The sequence below is a fragment of the Oreochromis niloticus genome, linkage group LG15 (assembly GCF_001858045.2).
Source record: "Oreochromis niloticus isolate F11D_XX linkage group LG15, O_niloticus_UMD_NMBU, whole genome shotgun sequence".
Taxonomy (NCBI): domain Eukaryota; kingdom Metazoa; phylum Chordata; class Actinopteri; order Cichliformes; family Cichlidae; genus Oreochromis; species Oreochromis niloticus.
In genome coordinates this window covers 4,706,411-4,722,994 of record NC_031980.2, presented here as the reverse complement: position 1 = coordinate 4,722,994, position 16,584 = coordinate 4,706,411, and the positions used below count along the sequence as shown (strand labels likewise).

Below are 16,584 nucleotides of genomic sequence, written 5' to 3'. Positions count from 1 at the left end.
GCCATGAACACTGAATACACGAATGGTGCTTTACTGTGAAACATGAAATAAAACCCACTCCAATTCTAAAGAAAACTCAAAACCCCCCTCTCTGTTATCTAGATTTGCAGACGACTAGGGTTTGTAATGTGAGGACGCTATAAGATCTTTGTCTGCAGAAAACAGTGTGCAAAGAACAGGAGAGTAGTGTTATTCACTTATTTGTATTGCATACAGGGCCTTTCAGGTTCATGTGAGATAAGAGTGTGGTTGAAAGCAACGCTTCCTTATATAGTATTTCAAAAATGTGGATTATCAAGCTCACTAGACAAGGAGCAAGCATTTAATGAATTGAATCAGTCATCACTGAATTCTGAATTCAGAGATGTGAAATAAGTACCATGTAATACTCTCTTTATGACACCCCACCCACCCACCCCACCCCCAAAAAACAAAAAAACAAAAACTGAGCAGTTAGAAGTTTCAAAAATGTTTCTGAATTATGTTTAAATGCATTTTAAACAAATATTGAAACCGAATGTGTAGTGTCACGTTCAGTGTCACAAGTCCCCAAACGAAAGGTTATTAAAACATGTTAACATAGGACTAACAGGATCTAATTCTCCTCCCAGCTGCTTCACATTTGGTTGCAACCTGCCTCCGTGTGAGCTGAAGGTTTCTGCACATTTAAGCCAACAGAATCACATCATCTGCAAAAAGCAGAGATGACATTCTGACAACACCTTCCATGCCTTGGCTGTACATTTAAATTCTGTCCATAAATGTCCCGAACAGAAATGGTGTCAAATGGCAGCCAGTGTTGTGCAGTCCAACACCCACAGAGAAAAACTCTAAATCATGACTGGTAATGTGACCCAAGCTCTCACCAGAGTTATACATGGAACAGATAGCCAGAATATATAAAATCATTCCTGGTACCCCACACTCTTTACAGGACATGCAGGGGGATGCAGCTGAATCCCTTCCCCAAGTCTACCACATGTAGACTGGGCAAACTCCCACGCACCTTTGAATATCCTTCAGAGGATAAAGAGCTGGTCCAGTATTCCACGATAAGAACAAAAACCACATCTTTCCTCGTTCCAAGCAAAGCTGAGAAGGGTGATCCCCCAATAATTGGAACACATGTACCAGCCCCCTTTCGTAATGAGAAGAACCACCACCCCAATCTGCCACTTCAGTGTCACTGCTCCTGACGTCCACCTAATGTCAACACCTCCACAATATTCAGAGCCTTGAGAAACTCAGGGTGAATCTCATCCACCCTAGAAACCCTGCCATTAAGGAGTTATTTAACTACCCCAGTGACCTCAGCCATAGGGATATGGGAAGTTGTCCTCTTTGTCCCCAGTCTCTGCTTCCACTGCAGAAGGTGTGTCAGTTGAATTGAGGAGATCTTTGAAGTACTCCATGACCTGGCTATTGAGGTTTTGAAGACATGTGACCATGGCATCTTATCCGCCACTTTGTGACAACCATGGTGACGATATGGGACCAAGTGAATAAGTCCCCAGTTATACAGGCGTAAAGACTGGTGGTTGTCAAATATGATGGACAACACTTGAGCAATGTCTGCATGATGCCACGTGTAGTCAGCAGCACTTCATGCCCACAGTATACAATGTACACTGGAAGCCTCTTTGCCCTCCTTAGTTGCCTAACTGTTTGCTAAAATCACCTCAAGGCTGAATGAAAGTCCAGCTCCACGGTCTCACTGAACTCCTTCCACACCCGAGTTTTTCTTCAGCCACTCCCATGAATGTACTCTGCTTGGCTTGCTGGTACTTGTCAGCTCCCTCCCAACTCTCCACTGCCTCCTAAGCTAACCAAGTTTGATAGGATTCATTCAGCTTGACAGCCCCCTTTTGCTTCTGGGGTCACGGGCAATACAAACAAGCACCTTATAGCCATTACTCTACACAAATTGCATTCAAATTAAGATTATAAAAGTAGTTTTAACTTTTCACATTATCTTTTTGGTCACAATTGCACCCAAGAATTAGCCACGTTTTGTTTTTGGCTGTTGTTTTACATGCTTTTCTATTAAATTATTTTAAACGAAATAGGTACTGATTATTTTAAATGTTTACACATGAGCATTTTCCTCCTCTTATGAGATTGTGTGGCTTTGTCTCCTCATATACAGCATACTTGAGGCCTCTTGTTCGTTCCGAGGTTCTCGTCTTTTGTTTATTTCTCAAACATGCTGCAGAGGAGACTTGTGCTGCTTGGGTTAGCTGCAGGCCAGCCACTATATTATGTAATATAGCCTAACAGATCACTCTCACGTCACTGGATTCCCCAACGGTGCATTTGAGATGCCTACGCTGTACAGTACACCTCTAACTGCACAGCGAACACAATGTCCTTAACTTGCCACACATTTGGCAGCGGTCACGTTTTTCAGCTGCTGGCGCCACTGTCCAATCAGAGGCAGGAGAAGTCTCTGTTGGGCGGGCACTGTAGCTAAGAGAACGTGACGTGGCTGACACTCCAGACAAGGGCACGCCTTTAACTACCAAATATGGCACAGTGGCTCTAACGAATATACCGTCCTTTGCATTTCGACGTATTTGAACAATGGCTGCTATATGAGGTGACCAGAAACTCATCCACCATCGGTTACCAGCTTTTGACTTTGAACCTCAAAGGGGATAATTAAGCCTATCTGCTATAGGCGGCTGCCACCGTGCTCCGCATGTGACCGAGCAGACAGGGCAGGGAGGGGCGGTCTGTCTCGTGTACGGTACCGTGGACCAGCGAGTTCTAGTCAACGTATCTGGGCAGCAGCACCAGCGACCCCACCGAAGAGAAGTTGTTGAGTTGCAGCTATAGCCTCTACCCGGATATACTGTCGTATACGTCGGCTTTAAGGACTACCACGTTTAAGCAGCCCCAAGGACGAAGTAGGTGTATTCGAAGTTTTAAACGTTTTGCGGTTTTTTTTGTGTGTATACTGTCACTATTAGTAGTACTAGTGCGAGTTGACTCTCTGACGTTAGCTTGGCTATCAACCTTTGGTTAGCGTAAACGATGGTTAGCTAGTTGGTTAGCTTAACATAGCTAACCCAAATCCTGACTGTAATAATGAGGTCGTGTATTTTGCGTTTTACAAGTGTTCATTTGTCTTATTGTAAGTTACTTTAAACGGTAGTTATTTACCCCAATGAGCGACCCTTCATCGCATGTACAGTAAGATTAGCTTTATGTAGTGACTCTATTTATTTATGTAGATTAGGTACAGCTGAATAATTTGACATTTATATTTTATGCAGACGAAGTTTTCTTGTATTTCCATTTAGTTACGTTAATCACACACGTTTTGGGTGAAATGATATAAATAAAAGATGACCCAATGGTTAATATTGTGGGTTTGTGTTCTGTAAATTTCAGCTGGAATTGTTTAATGAGGTCAAATGAATCTAAAGCACCCACACCAAGAAGAGGGAATTGTTTATTACAGTCTTAAAAAACTTTATATCTATGTAACTGGTCGAGTCAGCTAAAAAGATGACTAACAGTGTCTTTTTGTGACTTTACAACTTTATGTCCTGCCATTGCTCTGTAAAGAGGGCCTGCTTAGTGTTGTCCCAGCTTTCGCCTTTGATGTGCTGATGTAGTTTTGTGAAAGCTTGCGGAGATTTGGACCTTGTCAGTGCTGCGGGAAGAGCGATGACCACAAAGAGGAAGGCAGAGAATCACACCAGGGCAGGAAACCTTCCTGTCATCATGAAGCGTGGAGGCTCCCAAGCTGATTCAGAGAGAGACTCTGGGTTTTCAGGTTTAGTTATACTCCTTCATATCAAAATATTGAAGTATTTCTGAAGCTGACATTTAATTTCAATTGAACCCCAATTAACCCCTTCCGTCTGATCTATAGATGCGAGCTCAGAGCACATGAGCACGATGGACACCACAGATTCTGAGGATTCACCACACCCTGTTGTACAGCAGGGACCACGGACCACTGGCTCAGGGACCCACCCTCCTGGACTTGCAGTGGTGGGTGGGCTATCTCCCATGATCATCATGAACAATGTCCTGCTCAAGCAGGTAATTTGGAGGAAAGGCTTAATTATAAAACCACAATATTGCAACGAGAAAAACAACCCAAACAAAAAAAAAACCAACTAATTAAATAATCTCTTGAATTCCATTCACAGTATCAAACCAAGAACTACGTTGTCTTAATTATGCCTCATCAGTAGGTTATTTTTTTTCTTATGACATCTTAAGAATTTCACTAGGAATATTGGTGTTGCTCTTAATTGTGTTTCAGTGATACCAAAATGGTGTTTCGATAAAGTACAGCTTTCAAGGATTTGTCTTCATAAAATGTAACTGTGTTAATCTCAAGCTTATTTTTTTTGCCTTGTTTTTCCAGTTTATTTTAGCAGAAATAATAAATTCTGGTGCACTGATTGGGTCAAACTTGTGTCTCTCCTAAGGAATGAGCCACATGTCAGGGCCTGACATTGAAGTCAAAAATTGGTGGGCCACGCCATCTCTATTGACAAGGAAGTTAATTTAGTGATATTTGTGTGTAAAAAAATTAATTTCAGTGCCCCCAGAGATGGCAAGTAACTGGATGTGTGAAAATGTGTGACAGAGAATATGGGGGAGCTACTGAGAAAAGCAAAACGAAAACTTTATTTGCTAACTGTAATTCTGTGGTTTCTAAAACCATTTTCACTCATGTTCTGTAGCTTTGAGCTTTTCTAGACGTTAGCAGACAGGGACACATGTGAGAACACAAAGTCAGAAGCGGTCAGGTCAAACATTAAATGATTGGTAACCTACTGCCTCAGTAGTAGAGCATTGTGTGATGCCTGATTGCACACAGGTATTTGCATGGTGTAACCTCAGCAAGTGGGTGTCATGTGTATTAGCTCCGGTGCCTACACCTATAACACTGTATCATTGTATTTCCTGTAATGAGAGCACATCTGAAATGGACTTGGGTCTGTATGTGTTGTATGAGAAAGGGTAACTTGGGATGATGTTTTGACCTGATTCTTCCAACATTGTCCCAAGGTTGTGTGTGAAAACTGCTTAAACCCACTGAAGACTGGAGATTCTGCTAGTGGTGGCAACTGGAGAATGACAGCTGTCACATAAATGTGTCCTTTTTGGGTTAAAGTGTGGTATGTAGACTCGTACTGTGTGGCTACTCTTCAGAAAGAAATGAGATGATCACACAAGAACTGGTTGCTATGTTAGCACCCAGGAACTCCTTAAGGAACTGTATGAAGTGTATGAGCTGTGATGCTGACCTGATTTTCAAAGCTTTCAATATTGCTCTTGTTGTTTGCAGCCTGGAGAGAATCCTCCTGCTCTGAAGCCCTGGGGGTTTAGTCCCACTGTGGAGGTGGTTCAGCCTGTGGTCCAGCAGCCTCAGGTGGTCTTTATCCAGCCTGTGGTTTCTCGTCAAGCTTCCTCAGGCACCAAAGAGGCCAACTCTAAACACAGACGCCCTAAGAAGTATCTTCCAATCCTAAAATCCTACCCAAAGATTGCCCCACATCCCGGGGACAGCTCTAGCTCCTCAGGAAGAGGAACTGCCCCCTCAACTTACTCCTCCTCTTCTTCTTCAGGGTCAGAGAAATGTAGTACTTTGACCTCCATCACTCGGGAACACTGTCAGCGAGAGAAACCACAGAGAAGTTTATGTAATAGTGCCGGTAACTCTGGCCCAACCACTCCTAGTCTTCCTGCAACCCCCACCACAATGTCTCCTCTGCTCCAGAGCAGATTATGTCTCTCAACAGGAGAAACCAACACCACTCCTGCGAGGGAGAGGCCTTCATCAGCTGTCAGCCAGGCAGACTGTACGACTTTGCTGTCTTTCAGTCATGCTACTGGATCCAAAAACCGCACACTCTCTGTTTCCCCGGCGGTCGTCTCACTGAGTGAAGGTAACGACAGTGACGGTGATGCTGACACAAGAAGGAAGCGCTTCTGCAACACTTACAACATCCTGAGCAAATCTGGCCTGTTAGACATCACACTCCGTACCAAGGAGCTCCTCAAGCAGAACCAGCGCACCCAGAACGACATAGACCGGCTGAAAAAACAAACAGACCTCTTTCTTCAGGCTCTGCGGAGTGGAGACACCCGCATCTGTGTTAAACTGCAGGCCACTCTTTTGGAAGAAGACAGAGAGAATGAGAAAGAGCGATCTGTTCAGTCCAGTTTAAAAGCAGATTAGACCTGAACTAGGCCTTCATAGTAATCCTATAGACTTGAGATGGGAAGGAAGACAAGGATTGGGGGTTGGGTGCATGCAGAGACAGATGGACCGAAAGTAATGCGTGCCCCACAATACAAACCCACCCCCCGGACTCTCAGATAGGCAGCATGCTGTGGCCTACATTTAGGCTGCCGGCTGCCTTAGGGCCCTGACACACCAAGCTAACCTAAAAAGAAAAGTTGGTTTCGACTTTTTATTGTCTCTTATTTAAGAGTAACAATCATTGTAACATTATAGGAGGCGGCCAGCTGACCACCAACGTGCACATGTGTTGTGCACCTGTGTGAGGGGAAATATTTATTGAAAGAAGCAGTCGGTGTGCTAAGATTATAAATTGAAAATACAAAAATACCCTTATAAATTTGTCTGTGGACATTGTACACTTTGCTGTAGGCTGTTGCTGTCAGCCTGTAGTGTATGTTTTTTAGAAATCTAAAAAAAAAAAAAAGAGGTGAAAAACACAATGTATGGGTCAACAGCCTGTCCATGAAGGACACCCTGCAAAAACGACAGCTTTGGACAGCCACATACTTCAAGTGCTGACTGCTGGACTACTATTGGCTTGTTGTGTTGGGGACCAAATAAGGCAGACGCAGCTCAATGTTCTTCCTCACTGAGCCGGACTAGATCTTCCACTGAAGCTGTCTCTGTGCTGGTGACAATTTTAGCAATCAAAACTCAGAAGCTCTAAGAATTTCTTCTCTCAGTGGAGTTGTAGTACAACAAAGCTTAATTTAAATCCTGACACTGGTCATTTAAATCTGGATACAACATGAGAAGTTGTTTGAAAAGAAAATCTATGTATAAATCAGTCAGATCATATGTCTTGTTGCAAAAATTACTTGCATCATTCATGGTAGTTGTCTTTTGCGTTGCTTGACAGACATGAAGTCGTGAAATTCAAGTCCAATTGAGTTCATGCAGGAGTTACAGTTGCGTAAAGTCTCTGACGGTTTCTTATGTCACACTGAATGTGTTCAGGGCTTCTTCGCCAGTCAGCATAGTCGAACAGACTTACATGTGCCTACACAGTGTCTTTTGTTGAAGCTCAATTTGGAAAACGTGAGTTGAAAGATATGGTGTGGCCAGTTGACAGTTAAACTTCATCTTTCCCATCATGTTGATGGCAGATGTTCCTGTGTGAACTGTCTTCATGGCCATTTAAATGCTTCCCTGACATCCCCTTGTAAATGTTTTTGTTTTTGGCTTTTTCCACTTGTAGTTAAGGTCTCCTGTTTGTTTGAGTGTAAACAACACATGGGCGTAATATTAATATTTCAATACTGACTGCCTTCAAGAGCAGAGTTTTTCCTGTATGTTTACATGTGTTTATAGAGCTATCTTTTTTCCAACTTTTTATTGTATTTTTTTTTTTTTTTTAGTCCACTAAGAAAAACCCCATCTTTTAGAACTCATGATGAAGACCAGTCGTTGTGCATAAATGGCCTTTCAAAATCCAGATATTTTTAATGTACAGTTAAGGTTAGAGTTTCTCTTTTGTAATCATGGCCTTAAAATCCAAACCCAGTGTATGTCAGATAACTTTGCATTTGCACTGAAATGTAAAAGTAGCTCTGAAGCAATTTCTGGACAGAATTTAATGGCAGCTATGGTACTGTAGCTTTTTTGTTTTTTTGTTTGTTTGTTTTTTACATGAAGTGTATTACAACTCATAAGCACACTACTAATCTATACATATGACTTATGTAGTATAACAATAAATAACATTTTCATCTTTTCTATTACTGATAGTTTCTGCAGTGTTAAATGTGTTTTCGTACATTGTGCATGTGATTGTGTAATATTTGATGTGATGGTTCTGTTCCTACGGTGCTTATGTTGACTTAAAATTGTCACTTAGTGCAGAAGGATACTTTTATATACCTTCTGTTTAAACTTGCCATCTAAGCATGAATACGGTTTATTTAAAATGTTAACATAAAACGTGGAGGTGTCTGTCACACAAACAAAAACTCAGAAGCTTGGTTTCTTTTTTGAATGAATTGTTTGTACTCTGCAAAAACCCCAAAAACATGGCATCTGTATTGTTGCACATTTGTCATGAATTTGCTTACTTGGAGTGCTCTCAGCCTACATCTTGTGTTTTATCAGTAGGCGAACATGTAAACACTTTTGTCCTCAACTCTCAACATCACAGATATTTTGACTCTGGGGGAAGTGCCAGCTGCAGATTACAAAGCGAACACAGTAAATTGTTTGATTTGCTTCCTTCTTAAACTACTCCCAAACCAAATTTATAATGTGAGTTTAGGGAGGTTGCGCTATCTGACATCCAGCCTTTTAGGTTGCACTCGAGACTTTGAGGTCATCCAACTTACTCCACCCACTTTCTTACTGCAGTGCACCAATTTCACTGTCAGCAACACAGCTACAGATGCATCTGCATCAACAATCTTGTAAGGATTTAGTGGCTTAGCGTCTCTCCTACTGAGAGTGCTGTGGTTATTGTGGCTGGATAAATGACTGCTTGACTCTCAGGAATCATATTTTCCATATAATCCGCAACAAAGTTCAGATGAGTTTTGAAACTCTTCAGCTCATGGCCTTGTAAAACAGTCTGTAAAAGTCGACTTTGTAATACATAACACAGCTTCCCACCCCACCCCCTCTGATCCTTCTGCGATTGTTTGTGACCTTATCGTCCAGCATGCAACAGTTTGGAGTATTTTCCTGACCTTTGAGTCTGCTCTTTCAGATCCTTTGTACTTGAGACAGCTGTATTGAGAATAAGTTGTTTTGAAGTCGCTTTGGCTCTAAATGAAATTCCTGACTTGTAATCAGTTATTTACTCCCACTTTATCTCAAATAAGCTCCATGTGTCGCCTTGTTTGATGCATTTGGTTCAAGTGAATGAGTGCAGCTAAACAGGGCCTGCTCGCTCATATAAGTTTCCACTGAGTTTCTGTAATAACCACAGACGAGATGTCGAGGCAGTGTCACAGTGACATTCTAGACTTTTCTACAATAACAAGCTAAATATGGCTGGATTATATGGTTTAAGGTCAGTAGATGTTAACAGACCCACCATCCAGTTATGAATTCATTTTCTTTAATAAATGGAAGAAAACTGAATTCTTCCACGCCATAGCCTATATATCTAACTTTTCATATGGCTTTGTAATGCTAGATCAGTCATTTGTCTACCCTATGTTCTTGGTGAAAGCCTTATTGAGATACTCGAGCAGCAGGATGGCCGGTACAATTTTGCTCTTTTTTTTTTTTTTTTTTAACTCCCCTCAGCCAACAGCAAATACTATCATTTTACAACTGTCTCACTTTCTTCTGTACTTTTAGGTGCTGTCTTTGCAGATCTCCCTTTATTTTTCCTTGGACCAGGTTTACACCTCACACTTTTACCCGAGTTTATGAAATTGTTTAAAACACTCTTGACCGAGCCGTCCTCGGCTGTAAATGATTCTAGAATAAATGTTGAGTTTGTTTTCTTAACGGTTCACTGCACAGTTCAAAAACAAGAAAGAAAAAAATCGTAAAAATGTCGGCATGGCCTTCTTCTGAAGTTCTAGCTGTTTTGAGGCTGGTTCACTGCCAGTGGAATAAATCACGTATGAAAAGGTCACTGAACTTTCGGCTGAAAATAGCACAAAAACGCTCTGTGCTTTCTTTACATGTACTTGTTGCTACCTGCTCGTGCGTAGTCGTTGCCATTATCATGTCGCTGTCCAGGTTTCTTTATGTGGAAGAAGTTCCTTTTTGAGCAGATGTGCTTATGTAATGGACTATTTATGAACTGTATCAAACCACAAGTTTCTGATGATACTAGTGTGTATGCAACGTGCTGTATTCATGATCATGTTGCGTGACTGCAGTTTTCTTTTCTTTGTTAAACGGTCAGCTTGTAAAACAGTACAGTTTGGTAACACTGGATTTTGAGTTGAGCACTGGCAGCTTTGGTTCCTCAGTGCATTTCAGTCTGCCTTGTCACTTTAAAGATGCTGGAAATGTTTCAGTAGTACACCAGCAACAACGATGGACAAAAATATATTTAAATATCAGCTCAAATATATATTTTTAGGATTATGCAGACTGAATGTGATGTGCCTAGCTCGCTGTCTTTTTTTTTTTTCCTTTATAAAATGTAAATAGAGGAAGTTGTTGAAGTCCTCATGAGACTTTCCAAAGTGGGAAATTTTTGAGTTTTACGTCTTAAAATCTCTGAGGACATGAGACTTTGTTATAAGTAACTTGTTATAAAACACTTCAGCTATATCATTCAAAGATCTTATAAACTAAGACTGAAAAGGTTTGATGTAACATGCTTTAGGGCTCTTTTTTTGTACATTTTAAGTTAGAGACTCATTGTTTGTGTAATAAATGTCTTTCCAAAGAAGCTGCTGTGGTTTCTTTCTTTTTTTCCTTTCTACAATTAAACATGGCCATTTGAATGGTACTGCTGCTTGGTTGTCATTTAAAACAGCACTCAGAGGTCACATGGTGAGGAAAACATTGAATTGTTTAATCGCAGCTGGAAACAAGGTTAGAAACAATGAAACGTGTTGCGTTTCTTTCAGCACACCTCTCTCATCACAAGAGCTGAGTGTGGAAAAAGGAAGTAGTTAAAAATAAATCTCTGCTCTCTTGACATGAAAATAAGACGCAAATAGGGTAGCTGTAGTTTCTTTCATTTTAGTTGGAACTCAGGCTTTACATCTACTGCTTTTAAAGGTGGCCCGTTACTTGATATGTAATGAACATGAACACTCGGTTTTTAAATGTTAATAATCCAGTGCCAAACAAATGTGATCAGTATATCTCAGTAAAACAGTCACTTTTTCTCAAGCTTTAGATCCTGTTGCCATTTATACTTGCTCCACTGTAGTCTAAAACTAACTGTATGCTAATATTTATTTTTATATAGAATGTACTGCATGTCACCACCAGGGAATTTCCGTCATTCAGCTGCAGTCTTCAGGGGTCAACACGACAGATAGTCTTTCTCCATCTCACCCTATCCCTAGCATCCTGCTCTGTCACACCATACCTCTCCATGTCTTCCTTCACTACTTGATCTTCCTCTTTTCCTCTTGCCTGGCAGCTCTATCTTCAACATCCTTTGTCCAGCATACCCAGTATCCTTCCTCTGCACATATCTACGCCCCTCCAACTTTGACTCAAAACCGCTCAACTTAAGCTTTTTACCTCTGATATATTCATTTCTAAAAGGGAACAATGAAGCCAATAAGCTACTCAACTGATTGAGTGGTCAGTTTTTACAGTCAATTACACATCTCTACCGCTAGATGGCGTCGATGACACAGAATCGTCCTTACTGAGAACGCGGAAGTGTCTTAAAATTGTTGTATCTGAGCCTCCGTAGACCAAACCTACTCTTTGGAGATAAATATACACTTAAGTTACTCTTACGCTCTGTCCTGCATACACATCTATTGCAAGGTAAGCGGTTTAATATTACCGGAGAATTAACGGAATTGTATAGCTGTCTAGTGTGTCGTCAGCGGGGATCCATCATTTGGGAAACTAGCTCCGGTGGCTAGGTGCTAGCTCTGGTAGCTAGGTAAACAGGCAGTGTGCCATATGCCTGTTTTTATCCAGAACAGTTTAGATGGATTTTATTGAGGTTTGGCTGCACTTAACTGCAGTGGCTACACTTAACTGCAGTTGCCGAGCATACAGTGGCTCTTTGTGTTTACCAAAAACCTCCGGATGTTTACCTGACAGCTTTGTCTTGTTGTTGACCGCAGAGCTCGTACCATGGCTTTGACTGGAAGATGACCTGCAGCCCGAGCTTATGACTGACAGATTCTGCCGTTCACCAGGTCACATTTGAGGTGTGTTTTGTTGTCATTGTGCTCGAGCCACTTATACTGACGAGTATTTTCGTTTAATAGCTCAGTGTTGTGATTTCGCCCTGCAGGTTCCACACAGGGTGACCCATGCTTTCTGATGAGCTTGACTCCAAACCAGAGGTAAGCTTTCCATCATTTTCGCTCTCCGAAGTGAGACCACTTTGTGGTGCAGGGATCTGTTAAATAACACACGAGGTTCATCCTTTTTTTTTTAATTTTTTTTTTTATTGTTGTGCCTCTTCTCCTTTCCCCTCACTCAGCTGCTGGTGCAGTTTGTGCAGAACGCGTCCATCCCATTGGTGCAGGGTCTGGAGGACTCGGAGTCCAAACACTGCTGCCTGCCTCTGCTGGCCCCTGCTGAGAGCTCCCTGTGCACCCACCTGGAGCTCACAGGTGAGCACATACTCACTTCTGTTGTCCCGTCCACTATTGGGCAGAGTAGTGATATTCGTGCCACATCTTTCATTACTCTTTCGGTTTTTTGGGGGTTTTTTTTTCATTGTCTAGTAATATTACTACCAGAGCCCTACCTTGTTATGGAGACAGGCGTTTACTCTAGGAAAGCTGGACAGGCGTAGAAGGTCCCTAACTCATCAGCAGGATTGGTATCTGCTCCTTTGTGGAAGGAACAGGATGAATACTGCCAGAGCTACAAACTGACCTCCAGCAGGCCACTGGTGTGAATGTCTCTGATTGTCTCTAAACAATCATAAACAGACTTCATGAGGGTGGCCTGAGGGCCTGGTGTGCTCTAGTAGGCCCTGTGCTCACTGCCTGGCACCATTGATATATCATTAGCACGTCTCTGGAAGGACACACAGACATCTAGAGCTTAGCCAATGACACCCTGACTGCCTTTAGGTATTGGGATGAAATCATTGGATTGTCAGACCCTATGCTGGTGCAGCAGGTCCTGGGATCCTCCTGGTGCACAACAGTGCCTGGCCTTATGTGATGAAGGTATGCAGGCAGTCTCATTCCTTTAACTGGCCCCCACACTTGCTGGACCAAAATCCAATAGAATACCTCTGGTTTCACCTCAGACTGTCCTAAAGCTCAGTGATGCCTTGGTCCTAAACTGGGAGAAGGTCTCCCCCAAGACACACCCTGTCATCTCATTGGGAGCATACCCCAACGTTGTCAGGCATACATACATGCACATGGCCATACAAACTACCGAGTACCATTTTGATATGCTGTAATGGAATTTTTCAAAATGGAATAGCGTGCTGCATCTTTGTTTTAGTTTGATTTTCAGGTAGTCTTTGAATTCAGCCCTTTGTAGGTTTATAATTTTCATTTCCATCAAACGATGCGGCATCCTTTTTGTTCCTAAACACATTACCCAGTCAACACCAGTACAGATATCCAGCACTTTTTTCCCTCCACTGATGTGTTTTCAAGTGTTCTTTTATTTTTATTTTATTTTTTTTTTAGCAGTGTATATGCACACCAACATTGATACATGTACCTGCACAATTTCTGTTAAACTGATACACCAGTCACAGCTTTAGTCATAGATTCTTGTTCTTTAATAGAAGATGATGATGATGATGATGATGATGAAGATTAGAAGACAAAAGATACCAACAATCTCTGCCATTTCCCATCTGTGTCATTTAGAAAGAAAATGTAAGTGTAATTGTCTGTAGTGAGTGATGGTTGCAGCGCTGAGCACTTACTGAATCATATACGAGTGTATATGAGTGGCACTGGCTACAGCCGGCCTTTGTGTGTGGAATAGTCATATAAATACGCGTGCCACATTGTTAAATTCAAATGCACTAGTTTGTGAGAAAACATGAAATTTGTTGCTAATTAAAATTTTTGTCACATGAAAATTAGGTTTTAGAAGACCCTTGGCAATAAGAACAGTTCTTCACAGCATTCCGACTGTTTTCATAATATCTCTATCCCTTCAGATTTGCACTGGTGCATTTAACCGTCTATATTTGAAACCTGGAAAGCCTTCCACGGCTGTTGAAAAAGACGGTAAATCATCTCTAAGAAAAGAAAGAAAAGCGCTTGCTAGAGATACTTCAATTTGGAAGAACAGATATTCTTTGTGACACAATGTGCCTACAATTTATTTTTATTTTTTATTAATCTACTTTGAATAAGAGGGCAGATCTAAAAGAGCAGACAGCACTGATTGTAAATGAAGGCTATATTTGCATTCAGTGTTGCTTATTTTGTGCCTTCTTGAAGTCTCATACACACACTGAATACATTTAGTTATTTTAAATCAGTATTTGAGACGTGCCTTGTTTATAGTATGTTCATGTCTGCTAGTTTATATTCGTGCTATTAAATCAGTACACTGCACTTGTCATATCTGCGTAAACAGCTCACTGATTATTTACTGTATGATATTACTTTACAGTAAATGTGTTTTCAATTTGACCCAATAACTGATTTCCTCCCCCAGATGGAGGCCTAAGCCACGAGCCTGAGAGTTCCCCCTCCCTGACAGAGTTTGGAGGCGTGTCAGAGCAAAGCTCATTAGTAGTCCAGACGCACTCTCACCCACGGGCCTCACCAAGCCCTCCGCCCATCCTCCATGACTTACAGCAGTCAGACAACACTTCCTACGTCCTGCTGAACCTTGCGAAAGGTAAACAAACATTAAAGGGACGTCGTTTGTCTCTGCAAAAGTCTGAATTACGTTTTTGCCACACTTGACATCCATGTTCTTTAGTTCAAATTCGTGAATTTGTTTTTGTGACTCATGATTTCTTCCTCTGCAGGACAGCAAAGTAACGTTAATCCTTTAGTTCTACACTCACTGGCCACTTTGTTAGGAACACCTGTTCTACTGCTTGTTAACACAAATATTTAATCATCCAATCACATGGCAGTACCTCAGTGCATTTGGGCATGTGAGCATGATCAAGATAACCTGCTGGTGTTCAAACAGAGCAACACAATGGAGAAGAAAGGATAAGCGACTTTGAATGTGGCATGGTTGTTAGTGCCAGCCAGGCTGATCTCAGTATTTCAGAACCTGCTGATTTGCTGGGATTTTTCCTGCAAAACCTTTTCCAGTGTTTACAGAGAATGGTTTGAAAATAAGAAAATATCCACCAAGCAGGAGATCTCTGGGTGAAAATGCCTTGTTGATGTCAAAGGTTAGAGAAGAATGTCCAGACTGCTTCGATCAGATATCAATAGCTTTAATAATCACTCGTTGCAGCCAAGAGCAGAAGAGCATCTCTGAAAGCAAAACCTGTTGAACCTTGAATCAGATGGGCTACAGCAGCAGAAGACCGCACTAGGTATCACATTTGTCAGCTAAGAACAGGAAAACAAGTTTGCAGTTCATGCAGCCTCACCCAAATTGGACAATAGAAGATTAGAAAAGTGTTGCCTGGTCATATGAGTCTTGATTTCTGCAGCGACATTCAAATAGTAGGGTGAGAATTTGGAGAAAATAACATGAAAGCATGTGTCCATCCTGCTTTGTAACAGTGGTTCAGCCTAGTAGTGCTGGTGTAATGGAGTGGAGGATATTTTGGCCCCTTAGTACCATTTAAGCATCATTTAAGCTCCACAGCCCGCCTGAGTATTATTGCTAATCACGTCCATCCCTTTATGACCACAGTGTAGCCATCATCTGATTCCAGGAGGATAACGCACCGTGTCACAAAGCTCAGATCATCTCAAACAGCTTTCTTGAACCTGACGATGAGTTCACTGTACTCGAATGACCTCCACAGTCACCATCTCTCAAACCAGCAGAGCATCGCCGGGATGTGGTCAAACAGGAGATTTGTAATCTGCAGAAGCTGTGTGATGCTGTCATGTCAATATGGACCAAAATCTCCGATGAACGTTTCCAACACTTTAATGAATCTGTGCCATGAAGAATTAAGACAGATCTGAATCAAAAAGTGGGTCCAACAAGGTGTACCTAATAAAGTGTCCAATCAGTGTATATCTCATTTCCATTCTATATTTAAAAAAAGTGATATTACTGTTAATTGACAAGAAAAGTTTGATATAAAAAGTCTAAATCCCGTCTTGTGTCTGCACTTTCTGTCTTCTGATTCCACACACAGCGCCAAAAAGAAATGGGGTGACACATTTTCATTCAAAAAAGAAAAAATATTTTGGCTTGAAGAAATGAGCCTTGGCAGGCACGTTCTCTTGGTTCATCAGGCCTTGGCAGGAGAGTCAAAGAATTAATTTTGGTCTCCTCACATACACCTTTTGTGCAGCGCACTGTGTTCTGTCTGTGATTCAGTGAGACGTGATGGAGAGACTTTTCACTGGACAGAATTACTTGTTTATTACCTGTGCTCAGTCCCTGAAGAAAGGATTGTCATGTTTTCTTATATTTCTATTTGGGTGTGTGTTGAAAACTTCCTCTCGCTTGCTTTGAAATAAAACGGCAACATTAAAAGTTGCCGAGCAGCATTGGAAGAACAATAATAAATAAGGAGAAGTGACCTAGAGCACCTCAGAGATATACTGCAGCTGTCTTCTATT

General features: G+C 41.6%; 2 protein-coding genes across 5 annotated transcripts in view; both read left to right on the top strand.

The window, feature by feature from the left end:
* Positions 1 to 2,507: 2,507 nt before the first annotated feature.
* Positions 2,508 to 10,273, top strand: cipcb (CLOCK-interacting pacemaker b). Of its 3 annotated transcripts, none has more exons than XM_005449725.4 (4): positions 2,508 to 2,906; positions 3,621 to 3,781; positions 3,881 to 4,053; positions 5,315 to 10,273. In XM_005449725.4, the coding sequence occupies exons 2-4, from the start codon at positions 3,673 to 3,675 to the stop codon at positions 6,206 to 6,208; spliced, it is 1,176 nt and encodes a 391-aa protein (XP_005449782.1). In that variant the 5' UTR covers positions 2,508 to 2,906; positions 3,621 to 3,672; the 3' UTR covers positions 6,209 to 10,273. The 3 variants fall into 3 exon arrangements, with proteins under 3 accessions (XP_005449782.1, XP_005449781.1, XP_013124290.1); XM_005449724.4 differs by having other exon boundaries at positions 3,571 to 3,781; XM_013268836.3 differs by having other exon boundaries at positions 2,508 to 3,781.
* Positions 10,274 to 11,541: 1,268 nt separating this feature from the next.
* Positions 11,542 to 16,584, top strand: part of znf410 (zinc finger protein 410) — a 13,846-nt gene continuing 8,803 nt past the window's right edge. The window contains exons 1-5 of one of the 2 annotated variants that reach the window (XM_003440659.5): positions 11,542 to 11,683; positions 11,992 to 12,078; positions 12,165 to 12,216; positions 12,357 to 12,489; positions 14,525 to 14,710. In XM_003440659.5, the coding sequence (XP_003440707.1) occupies positions 12,184 to 12,216; positions 12,357 to 12,489; positions 14,525 to 14,710 (352 nt within the window). In that variant the 5' untranslated portion in view covers positions 11,542 to 11,683; positions 11,992 to 12,078; positions 12,165 to 12,183. Of the gene's footprint in view, positions 11,684 to 11,991; positions 12,079 to 12,164; positions 12,217 to 12,356; positions 12,490 to 13,591; positions 13,729 to 14,524; positions 14,711 to 16,584 lie in introns of those variants that run through there. The other variant, XM_025899156.1, reaches the window with a different exon arrangement.